Below are 23,508 nucleotides of genomic sequence, written 5' to 3'. Positions count from 1 at the left end.
TAAGACTGTCTCTCGTCCATTCAGACCTAGAGAGCGCATCATCCATGTGGGTATCCACACTGCCCCTGACAGGCTTGTTGAGGAATGTTTGCATTAGACCCAGAGCCCACCACGGGTAGTAGGAGAGCCACCATTCCCAATGCCCAACTATGACTCCCAGTGTTTGGTTCCCTTCACCAGACGAAACAACTGTAGAGGAAAGGAAGGACAGGCAAGGTCCACACTGAGCTTGTGTGAGAACCCAGAGCATCTATCACAGTAACAATGCCCAGGGAACTTGGAAAAGAACACAGTAGGCATGGGGCTGAGCATGAATGTACATGCTCCCAGACACCCAGTGTGATAGAGGTTCACCTTGAGATTCATTTGTTCAGAAGACACAAATAAATACTGGGGCTGGAGAGGGAGCTCAGTCAGAAAAACACTTTCCATACAAGCCTGAGGACCAGAGTTTGATCCCTAATTAAAAAAAAAAAAGCTGGGTGCAGTAGAATATGCTTATTATCCTGGTACTGGGGGAGTAGAGTAAGGAGAACCCCTGAAGCTCCCCCTTCAAGGTCAGCAGCTACCCTCTCTGAGAGTCCACTCAGATTTCTAGTCACAGATCCATTGGCCCAAGAGCCTTGTGCCTGACATTCTCCACTAAGAGACCCCGCTTGCCCATCCTTCAGTCTAACCACCCCTCCCGTATGTGTTAGTCCCCCGGTCTAGAAGGCCTTAGGTGGTGGCCACTTTCTGGATAAGACTAGAACTCTTATACCTCTAGGCAGGGATGCATGAGTCCCCATGCTCCTGAAAGATTCGGGTGCCAACCCTAGACTTCTCCCAAAGCCTTCAGAGAACAAGTACAGAATGGAAGTGGGAAGCTGAGGCACAGTCACCTTCTGGAGAACTCACACAGGGGCTGCTTAGGAAGGACCAAGATCTAGGGCAAGGGAAGGGGGAAGTGGGCTACTGCAGGACATGACGCAAACAAAAGGTCCTCAGGTCGGGGTTCCAGCCCCACATAGGTCAGGCGTGGCCAACAGGGAGGGTGCAGACAGCAGAGAAAGCATCTGCCTTCAAAGGAAGCAGCACTGGTCCTTCATATTGACTTCTCAGGAAGGAAAGTCAAAATGGCAGTTGCCACAGAGCCTCTTACAACTGACCCCCAGGTCCAGAGGAACCCTCTACATCCCTCCTCAGGCAGAAGGGTAAACTCAGGGCAGAACTTTGCTTGAGTGGCTTCTGGGATCAGATCTGCAGCCATTTCTTGGCTCATGGGAACCTTGTCTGATCTCTTCCTGCATCCTCGGGTGACTTCCACTCGTGTCTATGTTCATAAGGCCCCATTTGTAGGACAAGGGTCCACTCTAATGCCACACTTTAGTCTGATAACCTCAGGAAAGACTCTATTTCCAAAGACAGGCCTGTTCTGATGAGTCAGGGCTTAGACTTCGACAGAGTCTAGGAGACACCATTCAGTTCATGAGAGGCATTGAAATGAGGGTCTCTCAGTTGGCTGGGCAGGTGGGGTCCTGCTGGGGCTGAGGCTCAGGCTCTGTATGGAGGTTTAAAATGACTTTTGCTGAGACCACCAGCACAGAGAATCATACATGGCAGAGAGCCCAAGGGGAAGGAAGTCTCTGGGCACTTCTGTCTTACAAAAGCCATGAGCACTGGGGATGTGTGGGGATCCTGAGCACATTTGCTAAACAAGATGGACCAGAAAGGGATGAAACAGAAGAGGGGGATGGAAGTGACCATGGACTTGGGTGGGGGGAGAAGATGAACATTCATGACAAGTCAGTAAGGGTCAGATATGCCTGTCACTCACAGGGCCTGTGTTGGCACTTTTGGGGGAAGACTTAGGGAGCCATGAATCACCACAGGTCCTGTCAGACCTTGGCTGAGAGGGTCTTTGAAGGCACTTGCAATTCCAACACTGGCTTTCTAGTAGCATTTAAAACACAACCTGACCCACTCTCCTGCGATACCATCCTGAAAGGTACTTCTGCATAGCCTAGGAGGTAAATCCAGGATTATTTTTAAAGAACTCTTTTGTTCAATCAACAAACAGACCCATGGTACCAACCCTGGAAACCAGAGGTGCATTGGTATTTGTGTGTCACCAAGGTTCTGTGATAGTAATGTGTTGCCCCGGCATGTCACAGAGCCAGTGGGTCTGAGTAACATCTCATGACATATGGCGTGACGCTCCCCGAAGAAGAAGGAGATAAAAGTATACTGGAAATGCCAAATAAAAACTATAAATGGCTGAAAATTGATTCAGGTCGAGGCTGACAGGTATGGAAAATCTTCTCTGCTTTCCAGATCTTTCTTCAGCTGTGGAATTCCTGAAGCCCTCTGATGGTAGTTATACTGGCTGATGCTCAGCATGGGGACTGGGTTGGATGGCACAGGGAGTGAAGACAAGAGTACAGACTTTAAAGTGTATAGAAGGGTCCAGCTAGACACATCCATGAAGATCAAAGAGAAGTTGGATTGGCTGGGAGGTGGGTGGGGAAAGGACCCAGGGCCTTCTTTGATGGCAAGAAATGTAATAGATAGATGCATTGGTTCCTTCTCTATGACCATGATGAAATGCCTGAGGCTGGGTAACTTCATAAACAAAAAGTCCAGTGCTTAGCAAGTTCTGAAGTTCTGGCAAGGGCCTCATGGCAGGTGGCATCACAATGGTGGACAGACAAGAGAAGAAAAGACTGAATCACAAAGCAGGAATCTGGAGAAGGTGGGAATCCACTTTGTTAAAGGCCCTATCCCCTTCAAACACTGCTCTTGTGGGGTTCTAGACTCCAGATACATGAGGCTTTGAAGGAAAAGTTTAAATCACATCCCAACCATGGCAGTAGAAATGCTCACTGTGGCTGGATGCAGGGAAGACATGCCTGTCCAGTCAGAGGTGCCTACACAGACAGTGAATGCAGGTATGTGGCGTCCATGGGGCACATGCAAGAGGATGCTGCACCTCTGTTGAGCCCCCTCCCTATGCTGAGCATCTACTGAGCTCTCTGTTCTCCCATCTTGGCCAATTGAAAACTCATTTATAGGGGTTGATGAGGATAGCTCAGTTGGTAAGATGCCAGCCATGTGAGCATGAGGTCCTTAGTTGGGATCTTCAGAATGAGCAAAAAAGAAAAAGAAGAAAAGAGAAAAGAAAAAAAAGAAAAGAGAAAAGAGAAAAGAAAAGAGAAGAGGAAAGAGGGAAAAAGGAGCAAGCCAGCCAGAGATGATGGTGCACACACATTTATAAACCTTAGTGCTATGGAGATTGTACTGGCTAGTTCTGTGTGTCAACTTGACACAGGCTGGAGTTATCACAGAAGGGAGCTTCAGTTGGGGAAGTGCCTCCATGAGATCCAGCTGTGGGGCATTTTCTCAATTGCCCCTTGTGGGTGGTGCCATCCCTGGGCTGGAGGTCTTGGGCTCTATAAGAGAGCAGGCTGAGCAAGCCAGGAGAAGCAAGCCAGTAAAGAACATCCCTCCATGGCCTCTGCATCAGCTCCTGCTTCCTGACCTGCTTGAGTTCCAGTCCTGACTTCCTTGGTGCTATACAGCAATATGGAAGTAAGCCGAATAAACCCTTTCCTCCCCAACTTGCTTCTTGGTCATGATGTTGTGCAGGAATAGAAACCCTGACTAAGACAGATGGAGACAGACAGCTCCCCAGAGCTCACTGGCAGGCCAGTCTTAGCCAGTCTAGCCAATCTTAGTAAATGATCCTAACTCCCAAGTTCTGTGTGAAGTCTGGGGGTCACTTGGCCTGGCATGGCTTCATCTGGGTGGCTAGGAAGAAAGATAGCTATGATACCTAGAAAACCAGATCCTGGGGACTCGAAGTGCAGGCTCTCACTGTCCATGATCTGTGTGGCTGCTACGTGGGAATACCAATGATGTCATGACTTTGATGGAAGTGCATCAGGGACCAGTTGTGCTAGATGGTCCCTGCTCTCTACCCCTCACCCCAGAGGCAAAATTCACATCTGGCCTGTTGTAGGCTAGTGTCTGTGGTTTCCCAAAAACAAAGAAGTGTTGCCACGGCAACCTCCGCATTCAGAGCTAGAGCCTATTCTGAGACAGTAGACAGTAAGTTTTGTTTCTCAAATGACTTGGGTAGGCTCTGCTTTGAATGCCTTAACCTTCCATGAAATCCCAGGAGTGGGAGGAGTGGGAAGGCTCAGTAGGGAGGCACCCACCATTCCCCAGAGTCACAGCTGTTCCTGAGATGCAAAGTGAATTCCTAGTTTTAAAATAAGTCACTATTAGGCCCAAGAGATGGCTCAGCAGCTAAAATCACTTTACCACCAAGCAGGAAGACCTGAGTTCAATTCATAGAAAAGAGGTGGTGAAGGAAAGAAATAATTCCCACTGACCTCTACATGAAACTGTGCCACATATCTAGCCATGCCATAGCCACATAAATATCCATGCACATATCCACGCACATATCCATGTACATAACCACATACATATGCACACACACACTATACATAGGTGAATAAATAGGGGTAATTTAAAGGCTTTAGAATTAACATTATTATCATTGCTCCCGTGGAACAGTACGTTATAGACTTGACTGTGATGAAAGCAAGTGGAATAATTATATTTTCATGATCTTGCCTTATCAAACAATCTTGATTAACACAAAGAGGCATAGACCAAGAGCATTAACTATCAAGTGATTATCATGGTAGTTTTGTCGGAGACGACATCCCATTGAAGAATTATGAATGTGAGAAGTGTACGTAATCACAAGAAAACACCAATATCTTTCACACTGTGATCTGTGTTCCATGACCCAGGGCATTTTCTCTACACACACACACACACACACACACACACACACACACACACCCCAGTATGTACACGGTCATGGGTTCCACTGCCAGAACTAGAGAAAGACAGGGAAACAGAGGAGGAGAAAGAGAAGGAAAGAAGGGGAGGAGGATGGAGAGGAAGAGAGAAAGAGGAGGAGCAAGGAAAAAGGGGGAAGAAGGAGGGGAAGGAACAAAAGGAAGGGAGGAGGGGAAGGGAAGAGGAAAAAGGGGGAAGGAGTGGGAAGGGGGGAAGAGGGAGAATGAAAGAGAGAGGGAAGGAGAAAGAAGGAAATGGCCTGGAGCTACCTTTGACCACCAGGAAGATAAAACGCAGAGAGACACCATAAGGGTCAGCCTCACGGGAGAACATCCCACAGTCCCCATGGAAGGTCTCACCTTTCCAAAGTCAATGAAAAGATCAGAAGCCACAGCAACAACCTAATCTGATCCCTACTACAAAGACTCAGACAGGGCGAGGCCTCCTGCCCACAGCACTGCTTTTCCCTTTCCCAGACTCTTAACAGGTTCACAGGCGCATTTGCTGCTGTGGATGATCCTCACACACAGGAGGCAGAGACGGCTCTGCTCCCAGCACAGAGGTTCACTACCAGCATGCTGGGATGGTCCCTCCACAGATGTTCCTGGGCTAAGTAAGGGCATGAGAGGCCAGGAAGTAGAGTGGAGGTGGTCCAAAGGGCAGGGCTTTATCTAGATCACAGTGAGGTCAGAGCCTGGTAAACTCATTGCAAGTTGAAATTACTGTTCAGTAGAAAATTCACTGAGGGCTGTGGGGTAGGGAGGATAGCTCAGCAGTAGAGGGGCTGTCTGTTGGGCACAAAGCCCTGGGTTCCATCTTCAACACTATCAAAAAGAAGAAACTGCACATGGCTGACCTCATGCCACAGCGAAGATGTACAGCACAGTACAGAGTGTCCCCTCATCACCTCAGTCAGGGCTGGGTGGGTGCTGAAGAGCTCTGCTATGACCCAGCACCCCACGAGATGATTAGAATACAGATTGCCAGCCCAGGAGAACATTCCAAATCCAAGCCTGGCTTTCAATAGAAGGGCCTCCGGTTCTCACCATCAGAAAGTGAAAACGTTCCAAGTTGAGCCATCGTTAAGTCAGCAAGCATTGACAGAATCACTTTCACCGGCAGCTCGGATCTCCCCGCACTGAGCCAGGCATTGCCAGCACCCTCTGTTTATGCCCTCATTTCTAAACACAGGCATTCCCTGCATGGGGCCACACATGAAGGAGATGTCTCACATTGCTCCTTCACACAGCAAGACTACTTTTAGTAACAGTCATGTAATAAGTGTTATTTTCTCGATTCATGTATTTGTATTTAAATGACACATTAGAAAAGAATAAATGTCAATGTTAAAGGTCTTATCCAAATTCGGTAATAGGGTTTTTGAAAGTGCTGAAATCCACATGTACTGAAAGCCACACTCGTTGAACATTTCCTACCCTGCCGTCTGTACTGGCTGATGGTTACCCTGGTGCCCCAAGATGATGGAATTGAAGAAAGCAGGCCTGCTTCTTTCCACAGCAGGAGCATGGGAGAGTTGCCACAGGGTTACAGCACAGATCCTGCTAAGCCTGTATCAGGGGTATAGCCTGAGGGCCACATGTGGCTGACTGGGTAACTGAGGTCCCTAGAAACCACTAACACATTTTGCTTAGTGACAGGACACATTTTATTGACAGGCTATCCCTCTTTATACATTCGTGTGGGTGTACACATGTTCATATGCCAAATGTACACATAAAGGTCAGAGGGCACGCTGGTGTGCCAAGCCTTGCACCTCTTGGAGGCAGCAGGATCTCTTGTTCACTGATGTGTGCACCAGGCTAGCAGGCTCTAAAGCTCCCCAGGGATTTTCCCATCTCCACCTTCCATCTCACCTTAGGAACACAGGAATGACTGATACGCACTAGTATATCTAGCTTTAAGTGGATTCTGGGGGTGGGGATTCAGGTTCTCGTACTCATGTGACAAGTACTTTACCCACTAAGCCATCTCCTACTCCTTCCCATCAGCCTCTTCGTGCAACCAGAAGACACAGTACCTGAGATCAGAGCCAAGAGTTGGGCCTGAACCTTGAGGTCCTCCTGGAACTCATTGAGCTCCTGGGACAGGAGCTAGCTATTCCTCAAATCTGCTGTGATTTCTGACATTTGTCACCTGCCCTCCTCCTGACCCATTCTGCCCTGTTCTTAGGCACAGCACTCTCCTCTGCCTGGCAGGCTATAGGGCGACCATGTGGCCTAGCACTAGCCATTGACCTAAAACGGAAGAAAACCACTGTGATCTAGGCCTGGCCCAGTCCCAGCTTCACAGCCCTCTAGCCCTGCCCTCTTCACTCTTCCAGATCTAGCTGGGATTTTTTTTTTAAGTTACATGTGTGTGCCAAGCACATATATGAAGGTCAGAAGAGAACTTTTGGGAGATGGTTCTACTTCCATCATGTGGGATCTGGGGATCAAATTCAGGTTGTTAGCTTAGCTGAAAGCTCCTTTACCCATTGAGCCATCTTGTTTGCTCATGATGAGTATTTCTGACATATTTACCCCTTTTCAAGGCCTTTCTCAGATCTGAGAAAGAGAAGAAAGGAAAATGAATGTCAGTGGCCACTGTGACTAGTTTAGATGGGCTGATGCCAAAGCCATCTCCCCAGAAGGCATTCAGATGCCAGTCTTGGCAGCAAGGACCAGGGTTCTCCTTGAGTAAAGTCACTTGCATTGACACAGATGAAAAGATTTATGTTTTGTGAACAGTCACTATAGAGAAAGACGGGTCCTCTTCCCTGACATGGGCTGGCAACTTAATTAATATTGCCTGAAAGCCTTGAGGGTGTTGGGCACCATCTTGGCTGGGAATAGTACAGAACACAGGCTGATGAGCCTGGAGTCTTAGGGAAGACAGCCAGGCAAATAAGGAGAGAGTTGGTGGACACAGTGGGGTTGGGGAGTAGGGAAGCCAGGCTGAGCACCTGCCCCAGCAGCAGAAGAAAGTCCTGTTGGCTTGGACTGAAGGAGATATCAGGAAGGATACCCCACCTATACTTCTCTAAAGCTACAAGCTGTATTTCTGCCAAGTTTCATGTTACACAGAAAACACAGCAGCCAATAGTTAGCCAGGAGGGTGGTGGAACTTCAGGGAGAATGGAATTAGTGATCTGGAGACCAAGTCACTCCCAAAGTGGATCTCTGGGAGGGACTAGAACCCAGACCTAAATCTTCCTTCTCATGTAACCTCTACTTACCTCCCACCCCTATGCTGGAAGAAGGACTTGGCAGGGGTGTGTGTAAGGATTCAGTGACAGTACATCAGCTGGCTGCCCCACCCACTTTCTAGAGGATTTACTCTCTCAGTAAGACCATGCTCTGGAAATCACAGAAAGCTACCTTCCTACCACAGGAGTGCATCACCACACCACAGGACTACAGAGGCCTTGGCCAAAGATAGCCTTGAGCAGGGGATCAGCCTCTACTTTGATGAACATTCCTCTGGCATAGCAGATAAGTTTCCCTTGCTCTGTCAGGAGCAGCCTCCCAATTCTGGGAACTTCCCATAGCTAGATGTGGTTCTTTCTATCTGCCTCCCAGAATCCTGGGTAGGGCCACTAGACAAAGCCCATATGCAAAAGGCTCATGGTTCATTCATGCCCTCCCTGCTGCTCCAGCTGAGCTCTCTGCCCCTTCAGACCACCTGACACTCACTCCTTCCCAAGAATCATGAGGGACATCCCATGGATCTGGTCTAGAGGAAGCAAAATATCCTCAGGGCTCTTTACCAGCTACATTGGCATCTCTTGGACAGTAAAGCCCATATAGCAATGGCCTCGGGGCATGGCAGTAGAGTGATGTGAGGGTCTTTCATGCCCATCCTGGCTGCCTCAGAAGCTGGGACCTAGCAGAGCCACAAAATCAAGCCGTGATTGCTCACCTCTGTTTTTCTTCTGATAATTCCTGCCATTTCCCTGCGATCTGACTTGTCCCTTCCAGCTGGGTAGGAGTGAGCCCCATGGAGGTAGACGAATGGGGAAACCCTCCCTCTTCTCACTAGAGCCCTGGTGAAGTCCTGCTATTGCTGCTTATTAGAGCAGAATTAGGAACCTCCCCTCTGCTCCATTTAATTCCACCATGCACATCCTGAAAGTCTGCAGCCCCTACCACGTGGCTGGAATAGCTGGACTGCCTTAAAAGAGCCACAAAAAAGAGTCCCCAACCCTGCTGCTGCCTGTTGAAATCCTTCTTGCATTTGGGATCAGCTCTGACTCGGAGAGAGTCTGATGTATAGTTCTGAGGGGTGTAGGGGAAGAGCTGATCCTCTGCTGAGGCCCAGAGAGAACATGGCTAGTCCAAGATCACCAAAATAATTCCAGATGGAATCTCACCCTTTCCAGTCCTTGGCCTAATGCTTTTTCTTCAGTTTCACTACCCAGAAGCCCTTGTGGGTATGAGGCTTTTTAAAGGAAGGTCTTCAAGTTCTGGTGTTGAACACAGGCATTCCCTGGCTCACTGAGGGCTGAGTCTCCTCACAGAGCATCGCAGGAAGCTCAACTGGGGCCAGTATGCTGTGATCACTTCCAGGCCTGTACTTGGACTCATTGCCAGGAAAGGCATAGGTGAGGGGGTCAGGGTGAAAGAGAGCTTACAAGGATCTTGTGATTTTTGGCAGGACTGGTCCTAAACCATGCTCAGGATTCTTCTGACAGCTTGGAGTCAGGACTGGTCCTACCTGCCTAGTAATTTGCCAAGCAGTTCTTCAGGCCAAAGCCCAGGAGCTGAGATCAGTGAGTGACCAGAACTGGTCCCGGTACACATCTAGCCCAGGGTTAAATGGGACACTTAGTTTCGAGGCAGCTGTTCTTCAACACAAAGCCTAGGAGCTGAAGCAAGCAAACACTCAGAGCCCAACTCCTAGTCTCATCTTGCCTTGGCTAAACTGAATGGCTGATTTCTTTGAAATAAGCTATTCTGCTGAAAGTGCGGTTGTGGGGAGCAGGGCTCTAGTCATTCTCTGCTTCCTGATTGTGGATCCCACATGACCAGCTGCTTCACACTTCTGTCAAGCTGAATCTTCATATCAGTGGGCTGGAAGGTCACTGAAGATGGAACCTCTTATGATTAGCAGGAGCTGAAATTCCAGCTCTCTGACTGACTGGTCAGAAAGGGTTCTAATCAGCCCTGAGTTGGGCTACACTATGCTCTCTATGTGGCTTGAGTCAGTTCTTTCTGCATCTGATATCATTTGGACCAGGAAACTGAACGCAAACCAGAGAGGGAGCCTGGTGAGAACAACCTGTCAGGACCCAAAGGTCATGCTGAGGTCATTTCCACAGCTTTCACCATGTTGCTGGGGTAGGGTGAGTCTTACAGCCATGGCTTGTCTCCATGTGCCATGTAAGCTCAGGAGACACATTTATGAAGATCTCAGGACCAATGAGCAGCAAGGACCAGGACCAGAACTCTTTCAACTACATGTTCTCTTTCATATGTAACTACATGTGTTTTTGGGTTTTTTTGTTTTGTTTTGTTTTATTTTGTTTTTTTAAGACAGAGTCTCACTGTGGTAGCAAAGGTTTACCTAAAATTAATTGTATAGCCAGGCTAGCCTAGAATCCACAGCAACCCTCTGCTTATTCTCCTAAATGCTGAGATTACAGGAGTGAGCGCCTCACACTTGGCTATGCAAGAACAGTGGGAACCTGGAAGTGAGCCTCTTGAACACCCCAGAGGGGCAGAGCCAAGTCCAGGCTTAGGGTAGGACACCAGTGCCAGCGTGAAGGTCAAATACTACAGAAAAGAGGGGTGAAAGAAGAAGAAACAAAAGGAGGGGGAGGGGAACAGACAGGAAAGGAGGGGAACAAGATGGCTACCTTGCCTCACTAACTTTCCCTGAGCCCCTGAAGACCTTCAAGCAGACGCTCAAGGCTGTGGCTGGAGACTGGGATTCAAGCTGGGAGCCAGCAAGCCTTCTCCATACTCTCAACAGGGAGGCTGAGCTTCTGAACCTAACATCCCAGAGACCAAGATCTGAGAAAACAGCTGCAGGGTCCTCTGACAGGAAGACCTGTTCCTGCCTAGGCTCTGAGAGTTGAGCAGTGGAGCCTGGGGACATGAGGACTAGGAGAGGCATGTGTGTGCAGAGGAGAAGCACAAAGCAGGCAGAGAGTCCTGGTGAACTCAGCCAGTAGGGATGCGGATATGAGTGGCAGGGACCCCAGGATGTAGAAACCACAGAAAGGCCACTCTGTGCTACCTTCCCAGGCAGGCATGAGGGGAAATTGCATTGCAATGAGCTCTTAAGAGACCAGCAGCTCCAGGTCAGTGGCCAGCCATTGCTAAATTCGCTACCAGCCACTGAGGCCCATAGGTGTTGGATAGGCTGTGGTGAGGCAGGTCTTAGGTCTGCAGGGGGCAGGGCAAAGGTTTAGGGCCACTTGGTCTGACAGAGCTCTGTCCACAGCCTACTCCCCATAGCTGAGTCTAGGGTCTGCATTCTTGGAGCCTCCCTCTGCTCTGGTCACTGGTAGGATTGCAGGGTGGGGTGGGCATAGTGACTGACAGCACAGTCCCATCCCAGTTGGATAAAAAACAATGAAGTCCCAGTACTCAGGAGGCTGATGCTGGAAAATTCCCACTAGTTTGAGGGCAGCCTGGGCTATGTAGATATTTCTAGGTCAGTCTGTGCTGTAGAGTGAGACCCAGTCTCCATGGATGAATGGGTCGATGGAGCATGGATGGAGCCCACTGCATGTCAGTTAGATGAGGGAGGCACACTTGTTCCTTCTTTCTGAGGCTGCCTACACTCCGTACCTCTTATGTAGACTCAGTCTTTCTCCCTGGCTGCCTATGGCAACCATGAAGCATCTGTCTGCAAAGTTCTGAAGTTACAGTTCTTAAGACATGGTGGGAACTTCTAGTACCTGCCGACTGCCCTCACCTTCCCTGCTGATCCAGGGCTCAGGACAGTCTAAGAGAACACAAAAGGATGAAGTGGGCCAGGCAGGACCCAGGAGGAAAAGGAACTCAAAACCAGTTGGGAGGACTCTGTGGTAAGAACACCAGGCCTGGGAGGATGTTGTCTTCCCCTATGACTTAAACCAGAGGCAGAGTGTAGGCAGAGAAAGCATAGACAAACTGAAGACCAGCCTGGACTTCAGATGAGACTGGGCTGATAAACACAGGTAGGTAGGGGCCAGTTGTGGTGGCACATGCCTTTAATCCCAGCACTTGGGAGGCAGTGGCAGGCAGATCTCTGAGTTCAAGGCCAGCCTGGTCTACAGATGGAGTTCCAGCATAGCCAGGGCTACACAGAGAAACCCTGTCTCAAAAAAACAAAAATAAAACAAAGTTGGTAGGTAGAGCTAGGAAAAGATGGTTTGGCTGAAGTGATGGTGGTGGAACGCTACACAAGCAAGAACAAGGACAATCTTGGCTTTCAAGACTTCCGTGAATTTTCCAAGTCCCAGCAGATGCATCAGGTTGAGGTATTCAGGGACAAGAACACTCTAGCTCTGTGCAGACTGTCCCTTACCAGGTCTGGATGAGGCATCAGACTCCTGCAACCCTCTGCTCTGGTGTGTGGCCACATCTGACAGCCACCACCTATTTCCTCAGATGTTTCCACTGTCCAGGAATTCCCCCAGAAACTCGACCCCCTTCCACATAAATGACAGAAGGCTTGTTTGTTGGTTCAGACCTTTACTGAGAGCTGTCTATCACTTCTGGAACCCCCACCATCTCTGGCCTAGCCCTCTTGCCCCACAAGAGCAAGAGAGACTTTGGAATGGATAGTGACCACAGAGGAGGGAGCAAGCAGCAGATGACAGTGCTGGGTCTACAGGTCAGGACACCCTGTTGTGACAGCTTCCGTAGGTACCCAGCTAAGTCTATCCTGGGCACTGTTCTTTGACAGGACAGTATGGAAGGGGCCATGGAACCTTTAAACAATTAGTCAAGCGCATCCAGTTGGTTCTGAGTTTGAGGATAGGATGGATGTGTTGACTGGCATGAGCTAAAGAAGGAGCTGCATCTTTATAGGCTGTGGCCAGGGAGGTGGGTGTTTCATGTTGAAGGAAACTGCTAGAGACTGCAGGGATGAGAGTTGAGGACAGTGACAAACCTCTGGAGCTTCCTGCATTCAGGGTGTGCAGAACCTGGAAGTCACAGGCCAAGAAAGGTTCCAGATCAACCCAGAACCCAAAGATGTCTGTGTGTGTGCAGGAGAGAGCAGGGGTGCTGTTTATACTTGCCAGCAGCCAGCTATGTCTACTGCAGGGGAAACAGGGTGACCTGGAAAGGAGGGACCAAAGCAGGACACATTGTGTCCACACCCATCCCTCTCTCAAGCAGCACTCTGATTGGTTAAAGGGAGAGCAGACGCAGCAAGCTAGAACAGATGGAGAGCTGCTTAGGAGGCATGTGGGAGTGCACGTGGTTGGGAGTGCACATGGACAGACGGAGATCACGAAGACAAATCACATGGAGGTACTCAAAAGACAGAAGGCCATGGCCTGTTGCCATATCCTACTAGAAACAAAACCACAGTGCCTTAGGAGCTGAGTGCACGTATAGGACGGGCCACGGGTAGCAGTAGATGTGAAGTGGATGTTCACCTAGGCCTTGTGTTAGAAATCCCCAAGTCAGGACACCACTCCAACCTAACACAGCTATAGCACAACGATGTCACTGGGAAAAACAAACAAACAAACAGAACCTTGTCACTCAGTGGCACAACTATGCTTTATGACTGGGGATAAAACTCCTGAATGGGAGAAGAGGCAGTGAACACAGAGCCACAATAAACCAATACCACAATAAACCTTCAACTGCAGACAGCAACCAAGACCCCAGGCACAGACAGACCTGAACAATCAACCCAGTGCAAGGAAACACACACACACACACACACACACACACACACACACACACACACACACCAGGCTGATAAAATTTTACATGTCTTTCTAATGCCCTCAAAGGGCAACAAGAATAGGGTAAGCCCCTGCCAGCCAGGTAACAGACCATCTGCTTAGAAACTGCAGTGTCTGGGAAGCCTATCTGTCCCCCTCCCCTACTGAGCTACTTGCTCGGAAAATATGCTGTGGGAATCCAACCAACAGCTGTGTGATGGCTGCCTGACTATAGTATCGTTTCTCCCTTTCCTTGGGGAGAACCATAGAGGGGGCACTCCACAGTGGGGGCCCTGATCCATTAGGTTAGATTTAAGGAAATAGGTCACCGTTTGGGTTTTCCTGAGGACCTGCTGGAGAGTCTCTTTGGCGAATACAAAGGCTCCCAAGGCTCACTTCAGAGAGCCTTGCCTGCTTCATTCAAGTAGCTCATTTCATAGTGAAAAATGCCAGGAAAACAGAAATCTCTCAGGTCGGAATTATTTAATTTCCCAGCAGGTGGTATCTTCCAAACAGGTATATATTCTCAAAGAACCATCAGTCAAAACAAGCCCGGATTTCACATTCTCACCCCACCCCCCCGCACACACACACACACACACACACACTATATTACACTAAGAAATCTGAAAACATCTCCCTCCATCCATCATCTATGCAAATCCACAGAGTAATGATACAGTCTCCCGGTCTTGAAACCTAGCAACCGTATCCAAGAGCTCCTTAGTCAGCTAAGCAGGCACCAAACTCACACACACCTCAGCTCTATGGACTGCGTTGTCACACACACACATACACACACACACACACACACAACCTCTCTCGACTCTCTCCATAGCTGCGGAAGGACAAGACAGGAAAACAAACCTTGTTCCGCTGAAGAAGCGCAACCCATGTCATTTAATCCATCTGGCAGCGCATCTCCCCTCAGAGCCAGGCAAGAACAAAACCACCAAAGATTGGGGAAAACAGGTTAGCCCAGTCCGCAGCTTATCAGCGCGCCACATGCTTAATACTTGCATGCTTATTTCGGACGTAGGCTCCCCAGCTCCCCCCTGGCCTTGGTTTTAATGGAAGCCGTCCTATGGAAGTCATCCTAAGTACTCTGTGACCAAGGCACCTCAAGCCTGGTCGGCTCATCTGCCCAGCCACAGTTTACAGTGGGTGACAGCAACCAGGGATTAACTTCGCTATTCGCTATTCGCAGCCTCTCCCAACAAGCACTTTCCTCCAGCTGGCAGATAAAATAATCTGATGGAAGTCACGTTTAATATTTTGGGGGGGGGTGGCTTAAAAAAAAAACAGCAGCGCAGAATCAGACAAGAGGCAGCACACGCGCACACTGTGACCGGCTCGCACATAAATGCGCACGCTAAGATGCTGTGCCTCTTGAACATGAACTGCAGGTGTCCATTTGCCAAATGGCTCTGACCGCAGGGTTATGGCTGCCTTCCCCAAAACCACATCTGCACTTCTGAAGTGCTCTGGTTTTGCTAACACATTAGCAAAGTACGGAAAACAAAGATTCGCCCATTCAAAAGCAGGAACAATTTGATCTCTCAATAGGAAGGATTTTCCCTGATTAACCATGGAGAAAGCCAGGGAGGTGTTTGCTCACTTTTAATGACCCCCAACTTGGAATGTGGAGAACTTTCCACTGCCCTATATTCAGACACGTGCCCTAACCGGATCCGACCCGACAGAGGTGCGCCTTAAGGGGTTCCTACCTTCATTTCCTCCTGCTTGAGACTCAAGGACAGCAGCTCAGCCTCACTCAGCCTAGGACACACAGGACTCTGCTCATGAGCAGTGAGGGGTGCCAGACTCAAGAATGGGGGACACACACTTTCCTCCTTGTCCCTCCTAAGTGGTAGTGACGCTTAAAATATGAGACTACAACATGGAATACTAGCTCAGTCCAAAGTGTCAGCACCTGAGTTTGGATCCCCAGAAGCCACGTAAAAAGCCACCACAGAGGATTATGCACCGGAGGCCGACCAAGGCAGGCGGCTTCTTCAGGCAATTTCAAACAAAAGGTAGATGGTTCCTGAGGAACAACACCCAAAACAACCCCCAGAGCTCGAAATGAATGAGCACAAATTCACATCCACCCTCCTCACCCCAACACCACCATCATCGCACAAACACACATAACCAAAAGACTGGAAAGTTGAAGCTCAGGATTAAGTGGGGATCCAACAACAGTGTGTCAAGCCACCCCTCCCTCCGTGCCTAAAATCAGTATGAAGACAGGGCTTATGCTGAGAAGGAAGGTGACAGAAAGGCCAGGCCTTGAATGGCAAACAGTATGGGAGAGGGTCACTCACTTAGCACATACTACCTGGCACTGAGGGGCAGGTACTGAGGGATGTGCAGAGGCCAGTACTGTTGCCCTGAAGGAGGCAATGGCACAGAGACAGGCAACACTAAACTCTGGCCCCTGCAGTTGTGGCCTTGGAAATGGGTCTTCTCACAAATGGTCAGTTTAAGGATCCTCGGTGGAAGGTCATCTTAGATACAGGACCAAACTGGTGTCCTATGATAAGACAGGAAGTTGAGACACGCTGGATAGTTACTTGTCTCACTGCTGGGGTAAAATGCATGATAAGAAGCAATGAAAGGAAGGACAAGTTTATTTGATTCACAGCCTGAGGGCATGGTCCATCATGGTGGGGAAGGCGTGGGGTTCGAGACATCGGAGTGTGAGATGGCTGGTCATATCACATCCACAGTCAGGAGGCAGAGAGAGATGAATGCTGGTGCTCACATTGCTTTCTTCTTTTTATTCAGTCTGGGACCCCAGAGCAAAGGATGGTGCCACCCACATTCAGTGTGAGTCTTCATATATCAGTTATCCCAAACTAACTAGAATCTTACCCACAGGCACTCCCAGAGGTTCGTATCCATGGCAATTCTAAACCCCAAGTTGACAATCTCTATAACAATAGAGAAGGTCAGCTTATCACAGACCAGAGACTGCAATCATGTGTCGCAAACCCATGGAGGCCAAAGAATGGCACAATAAACTCATTATTTTAAATGGCTCAGCTAGCTGTCATTTGTCATCCTTGGGAACGGATGTGTGGCCAATCCACACATCTGATTGTGCTATCTGAATGAGCTCATGAGAGATGGGGATGCCCAGGTAGGCCCTGAGACACAAAGGTGAACCCAGCCCAGCCTCTGAACCGCCAAGGGACATTAGTATAGTGGTTTCAGCAGCACCTGGATCTGGAGTCACACTTGGTGGTTGCCAGGAGTCTGCATTCCACACAAGTCCTCAGAAAACCCAAGTATACCCTGTACTGAATACACACTGTGTAACACTGGCTGAGGAGACCAAGAGCCCTCTCATGCAGGTGAGTGGAGAGCATAGTCCATTATGGACAGGAAGGAGTAACTCCCGAGCAGATCAATTGCCAGGCTAGCAGAAAACCTGATGGAGCTAGGGAGTAGTGGGACATTAAAAAAAAAAAATCTAGAACAAATGATGACCCAGACTCAGGAGGAGGAAGCATTGTAACAGCAGAAGTGGCAATGTATACCAAAGATTGAACTTCTGAAAAGTCAGGTGTCTTTTTCACAGCAAGCAGTCACTGATCTCCAAGTCACATGACTTCTAAGGGGACACAACATTTGCAGTCCTTTTGACATCACCCCGAAAGCCTGGGGTAAGGGAGGAGCCACAGAAGTCATCAGTCTCTGAGACCCCCATCTTCTAAAGAGCCTGGGAGGATTTCTGGATCCACTAATCTGCCAGGGTCTTCCCAGGAGGAGATCACACTGGTCATGATGAGCTCTGACCCAGACATCTCTAACCCCTCATAATTCTGGTCCCTGTGGGCATTCTCTTACGTGCTGAAGGAGACATTGTGTCTGTAGCTACCTACACCAGACTGGAGTCTTAGGTTACAGACTCCTATCCGGGTCTTGTTGAGGGCTCTGGACAGCAGTCAAACTTGTCCTTTCAGGAGCCCTAGGCAGTGACTGTCTCCCTCAAAATGTATCTTTCCCTCTCAACCTCCACAGGGTAGTATCAGTTGTATCCCCATCTGTGAGGTGTTCTGCTGGTTGGAATAGCACTGACTCCAACCTCATAAGATACTCTGGGAGGAAGTTTCTAGGCCTGCCATCTCTCAAAGAGAAGCCATTTCCCTCTGAAGTGGTAAAATATAAGGGGAAGTTGAAAATTAATATAGGACCTGTGGGTGGTGCAACTGTTTCTGCAGGTAAGAACTCACTTGGTCAAGGTGAAGATGAATACATGGGAGAGGACAAAGATATCAGCATCAGATGGGGCACTTGCAATTTGTTCACAGCTGGAATGAGGCTGAGGCAGGCAAGCATAGGGAACAGCTTGGGAACCTGGGACTCCGCTTGGTTTGAGCTCTACACATATCCCTCTTCTAATGATGCTGATGCTCAGAGCAGGGAACAGGGTGACACAAGCCCATTGTCTGGCTCTACATCACGATCCAACTTCCCAGCAAGGCAGGTCCCAGCCACGTTCGATGCAAGACACACATTCAACATGGTAAAGACGTAAAAGCAAGACACAGTTTCGCTCACTCCCAACACCCAAAAGCAGGGTGAGGGCAGAGGCAGTAAGAGGCAGATGCCATCTGCTTCTTCTCAAGGCCCCAAGAAGCCCCATCCCAGAGCCCCTCCATGGGACAACTCCACCTTTGAGGGCTCACCACTGCTGCTCCAGTGGGGCTGCTCCCCGCTGCAGGTCCTGTGGAAGCCCAGCGCTGGAGGGCGCAGGCCAGCTGGTTCATCCACTGTGCAAGACTGGGCCCAGCCCATGGTAGGACGGTGGGAGCAGGGAGGAGCCCCTGAGATGGCCCTCCTGGTTGGTGCAAGTGGTACTAGAAAGGGGATGGGGACACCAAGTAGAGGTGATGGGAGGGCAGAAGAGAGGACCTCACATTCTTCTTCCCTCTCAGTTGTCACCCATCTACACATGAGTCTGTGCCTTCCAATAAGCACATCTAAGCCAGCTCCCCGGTGTATTTCCTCCTTGGTACCCACACAGTATCTCTGACTTGTTTCTGTAAATGTTTTTTTTTTTTTTAAAGACTATTTGAGAACAGTTTGGGGCTCATAGCAAACTTGAGAGAAAGGTATAGAGATATCCCCTAGCCATCCCCACTCCCCACGCACCATCTCCCCTAGGATCAGCATCACCTGCCAATGTTGCTAGACCCTCACCATCTGCAGAAAAGCACAGCTACAGGCATACATTTTAAATCAATATTGGGAAAAAAATCAAGAGAGTTGAATCAGGTGGGAACCCTAGACCAAGCCCCAGCAGATTTCAAACATCCCCATTCCTGAGGCCCTACACACTTCACATGTACCTGTAGCAGGCACTGTCAGAAGAGAGGAGAGTGGTACTCTTCAAAGGAAGTGCATTGCTCATCCCCCAAGGTCTTCACAACCCTCCCCACAATCAGGGAAGGACTCCCAAGGCTGAGAGCTCTGCAAGCAGTCCCAGGAGGATTTCAGATGACAATGGCGCAGGTCTACTCACCAATGTCTGTTTCCTTGTGGTTCTTGATGTACTCTGCAAGTTCAAAGTTCCCCGCTATTATAGCCACCTGCAGAATGAAAGAAAAAAAAATGACAGAATTCAACGTCAGCCGCACAGCCATGGGTCTCTATGCGCTTACATCATCAAACGCTGTCCTCATTTCATGTCTGAGGCTGTGACAAATACTTAAGGAAGGGTTCATTTGCCTCACGATTCCAGGTTATAGTTGTAAGATCCGGGTCTCAAGAAGATGACCACACCATCCAAAGCACTTCAGCAGGAAAAACGCTGCACCCACTGAAGCAAGCAGGCAGCAAGGGTCTCCCTGGATTTCTACTCCTAATGTAACCCTTTACATCTTGTGCCTTACTCAAGTGGCCAGAGCTCAGCCTCACATTTTTGCTTGCCTGTCTGGCTAATAGCTGTGCAGTGTCTAGGAAGTGTCAATAAAACTTGAGCATATATTTGAGTTCAAAAACTGCAAGCCAACCATGGCAGAATTTTAATTTCCACCAATTGGCTTCTTTACAATTTTTTTAAATGTAATTTTGTCTTATTTGATAGAAAAGAAAATGCATTTTGTTTATATTTTTCCTCACAGCCAATTACTAAGGGGAAACCGAGGCAGGAACTTAAAGCATCAATCCACAATCAGAAGCGGAGGGAGAATAAATGCATGGGTGCTTGCTTGCTTCTACTGAGTCAACTTCTTTACTCTTACACTGTTCAGGAATCCCTTCCTAGGGAATGGTGCTGCCCACCATAGGCTCCGTCTGCCCACATCAATTAAGAATCAAGATAATGCCCACAGGCCAACCTGATCTAGATAATTCCTCTCTTCCAGGTGATTCTAGATTGTGTCAAGTTGACAAATCGAATCACCATGAAAGCCTGAGGGAAGGGATGCCTAGCTATTAATTCTCAGCAGCCACATCATGACATTTTTCTTCCACTACAACCTTTATGTGGGGTCAACTGTCTGTCCAGGGACATGGGGACAGTCTGCAGCAAGGGTTCAGAGGGTCTGTGAACTACTCACTGTGGTCTGTGCCCTATGTATCAGAAGGCTGGGCTGCTATCCCACCGGCTCCCAGCTCTTCTTTTGTGAGGGTTAATTTTGATGGTCAACTTGACAGGAGGAATTTAGAACCACCATGAAGACAAGCCTCTGGACATGTCTGAGGGAGTTTCTAGATTGGGTTTATTGAGGAGGGAAGACCCACCCTGAATGTGGCGGGCACCATCCCATGGGCTGGGTTCCCAGGCTGAATAAAGAGAGAGGAAATGAACTGAACACCAGCATGCATCTGTTTCCTGACTGCTGGTGCAATGTGACCCACTGCCTCGCACCCCTGATGCCATGCCTTCCCACCCTGATAGACTGTGACCTCAAACTGTGAGCCAGAATGGAGGCTTCTCTCCTTACAATGCCTGTGTCAGGTATTCTGTCCTCCAAATGCTCTTAAGGCTCCCTGAGCACAAACTGTTCCACTCATGCACCCAGGCACACAGCCTGAGGGCTGGGGACGCTGCTCAATGATAGAGAGCCTGTCTAATGGCAAGAATCCCTGAGCCCCACCTTCTAAAGCATCATACATTCTAAAACAGATGTGGTGGAACAGGCTATAGTCTCAGCACTTGGGAGGCAAAGGCAAGAGGATCTCAAGTTCAAGGTCATCCTTGACTACTTTGTGAGTTTGAGGCCAGCTTGGGTTATAGTATACCCTATAATAGAAAGGGGGAGTGAAGTTAAGAAAGGGAAAAAAGAGAGATGGAGGGAGGAGGGAGGGAGGGAGGGAGAGAGGGGCAGAGACAGAGACAGAGACAGCTAGAAAGCATCTCAGCATGGCTCTGTAGCCCTGCTGCCTGTCACCTGGCAGTCAGGAGCACCCAGCAAGTAACACCAAGTATCCAGGGAATGGTCCTGGAGCCCCAAATATAGACCCTAAGCCAATGCCTACACTGCTCTAGAGCTCCTGGAATGGAGCCATTATAAGTACACCCACAATAGACCATAAGATGCAAGCTCAGAGTCATACACACCTACACTGAACTGATATAACGTAGCAATGTAAAGGAAACCCATGGGGGTGGGTCTCCCCAGGAAGAAGCAATCCTTGAGCCTACCAGCACTGACCTCTGTTTCCAGCTTCCTTGGGTTCTATAAGAAAGCAGGTTGAGCAAGCCAGTAAGTAAGCTGCACCCCATCATGGCTTCTGCAGCACCTCCTGCCTCTAGGTTGTTGCCCTGTTTGAGGTCCTGTCCTGATTTCCTTTGACAAAGTGTAAGCCAAATAAATAAACCCTTTCCTCCCCAAGGTGTTTCATCAGGGCAACAGTAATCCTAACTATGACACGTCTCAAGAGAACGACCTCAAAATCTTAAATATTTTGACAAGGCAGAAAGTTTTACTTCTTCTGAGGGGAGTGTAGCTATTCTTAAGCAAGCTCCCCCTGGGATTTTATTCCTAATGCAAATGGACCTTCTGCCTCCCTCACTCTGGGTGGTCAGAGCTCTGCTCTCATTCCTACAGGACTAGCTGATTTAAAGCAGGAAGACTGCTGAGTAGAGAGTGATTTTCAGCAGAGAGTGAAACCTTGGGCAGTACTTTGATTCAAGAACATCTGACCCTAGAGGAAGCGGAGTTTCTTCCAAGTTGCTTCTTTACATTATTTTAAGTGGAGTTTTGTTTTGCCTGGCCTTTTGATAGAACAGAGAGCAAGAGCCAGGTGGGGTACCTTCCTTTACTAAGAAGGCAGAGACAGGTGGATCTCTTGAATTCAAGGCCAGTCAGGACTATGCAACCAGATCCTGACTCAGAAAAAGATCATACATTTCATTGATATTTCCCGTGTGTGTGTGTGCGTGTGTGTGCGTGTGTGTGTGTGTGTGTGTATGTGTGTGTGTGTGTTTGTGTTGTTTGTTCTCCCTTTTAAGAACCCCAATGAACACAGATGTTAGGACTAGGAATGTAGTGTAGATGTCTTTGAAACCATTACACACTGCAAGGGCTTTGGAGTGTGCCCTGGAAATACAAATTTTAAAGGGATTCATTTTCTCTCATCTGTATTGCCTAAACAATATATTAAATAAAGAAATACTCAATATGTGCATTATATATTAAATATACTTCAAACATATGTGTACATGCATGTTTAGATATAAAGTTGGCATGTAGATATACACTTGGCATGAGTGTAGGTGTGGTGGTTTGAACATGCTTGGCCCAGAGAGAGGCATTATTAGGAAATGTGGCCTCTTTGGAGTAGATATGGCTGTCACTATGGGGACGGGCAATGAGACCCTCCTCTTAATCACATGAAAGCCAGTCTTCTCCTGGCAGCCTTCAGATGAAGATGTAGAACTCTCAGCTCCTCCAGCACAATGCCTGCTTGGACACTGCCATGCTCCCACCTTGATAATAATGGACTGAACCTCTGAACCTGTAAGCCTGCCCCAGTTATAAGAGTTGCCTTGGTCATAGTGTCTCTTCACAGTAATGAAACCCTAACTAAGACAGAATTTGGTACCAGGAACTGGGTATTGCTGTGACAGGCCTAACCATGTTTTTGTTTGGAAGAATGTGGATTTGGGGATTTTTGAATTTGGAAGGCCATGGAATGCTTTAAGTGGGGCTTAATGAGACATCCTAGTAGACTATGGAAGACGGTAATGCTGAGGGTGACTTTAATTGTGTAGGCCTGCTGACCACAGAGGTTTCAATGGAGAAGAATGTTAGTATGTGGCTTACAGACTACTTTTATGATATTTAGTGAAGAATATGGATGCTTTTTACTATTGCTCAAAGTGTCTGTCTGAGGCTAAGCTGAAAAGATTTAGATTAATTGCTTTGACAAAGGAAGTCTCAAAACAACCTGGTATAAATTCTGTTGTGTGGTTACTAAAGTTCATTCTTATAAAGAAATTTTAAAGAAAAGGAGCAAGCTGAGAAAGGACAATATAAAACTATGATTCAAGTAATAAAGGGCACCAGGAAGTGAAATAGAGCTGAATCCTATGTCCAAAGACAGAAACACATTAAGGGAGTGGTGACTTTGTGGCAAGATCCTACCCAGCTAAGCTTAGGCCCAGGCATGGTAGTAGATATCTTTAATCCAAATATTCAGGAGACAGAGCCATGTAGATCTCTGGGTTCAAGGTCAATTTACACAGCAAGTTTACAAAGCAAGTTCCAGGACAGTCAAGCTTAGGCAGTGAGGGAGCTGGA

At 48.4% G+C, this 23,508-nt stretch overlaps 1 protein-coding gene across 12 annotated transcripts in view; it reads right to left on the bottom strand.

The window, feature by feature from the left end:
- Window positions 1–23,508, bottom strand: part of Shank2 (SH3 and multiple ankyrin repeat domains 2) — a 446,182-nt gene that overhangs the window by 272,284 nt on the left and 150,390 nt on the right. For all 12 annotated transcript variants that reach the window (XM_031389011.1, XM_031389016.1, XM_031389019.1 and 9 more), the window contains exon 11: window positions 19,281–19,347. In XM_031389011.1, coding sequence (XP_031244871.1) covers window positions 19,281–19,347 — 67 coding nt within the window. The remainder of the gene's footprint in view (window positions 1–19,280; window positions 19,348–23,508) is intronic.

The sequence above is a fragment of the Mastomys coucha genome, unplaced genomic scaffold (genome assembly GCF_008632895.1).
Source record: "Mastomys coucha isolate ucsf_1 unplaced genomic scaffold, UCSF_Mcou_1 pScaffold21, whole genome shotgun sequence".
NCBI classification, from domain to species: Eukaryota; Metazoa; Chordata; class Mammalia; order Rodentia; family Muridae; genus Mastomys; species Mastomys coucha.
This window is presented reverse-complemented; position numbering and strand designations above follow the sequence as displayed.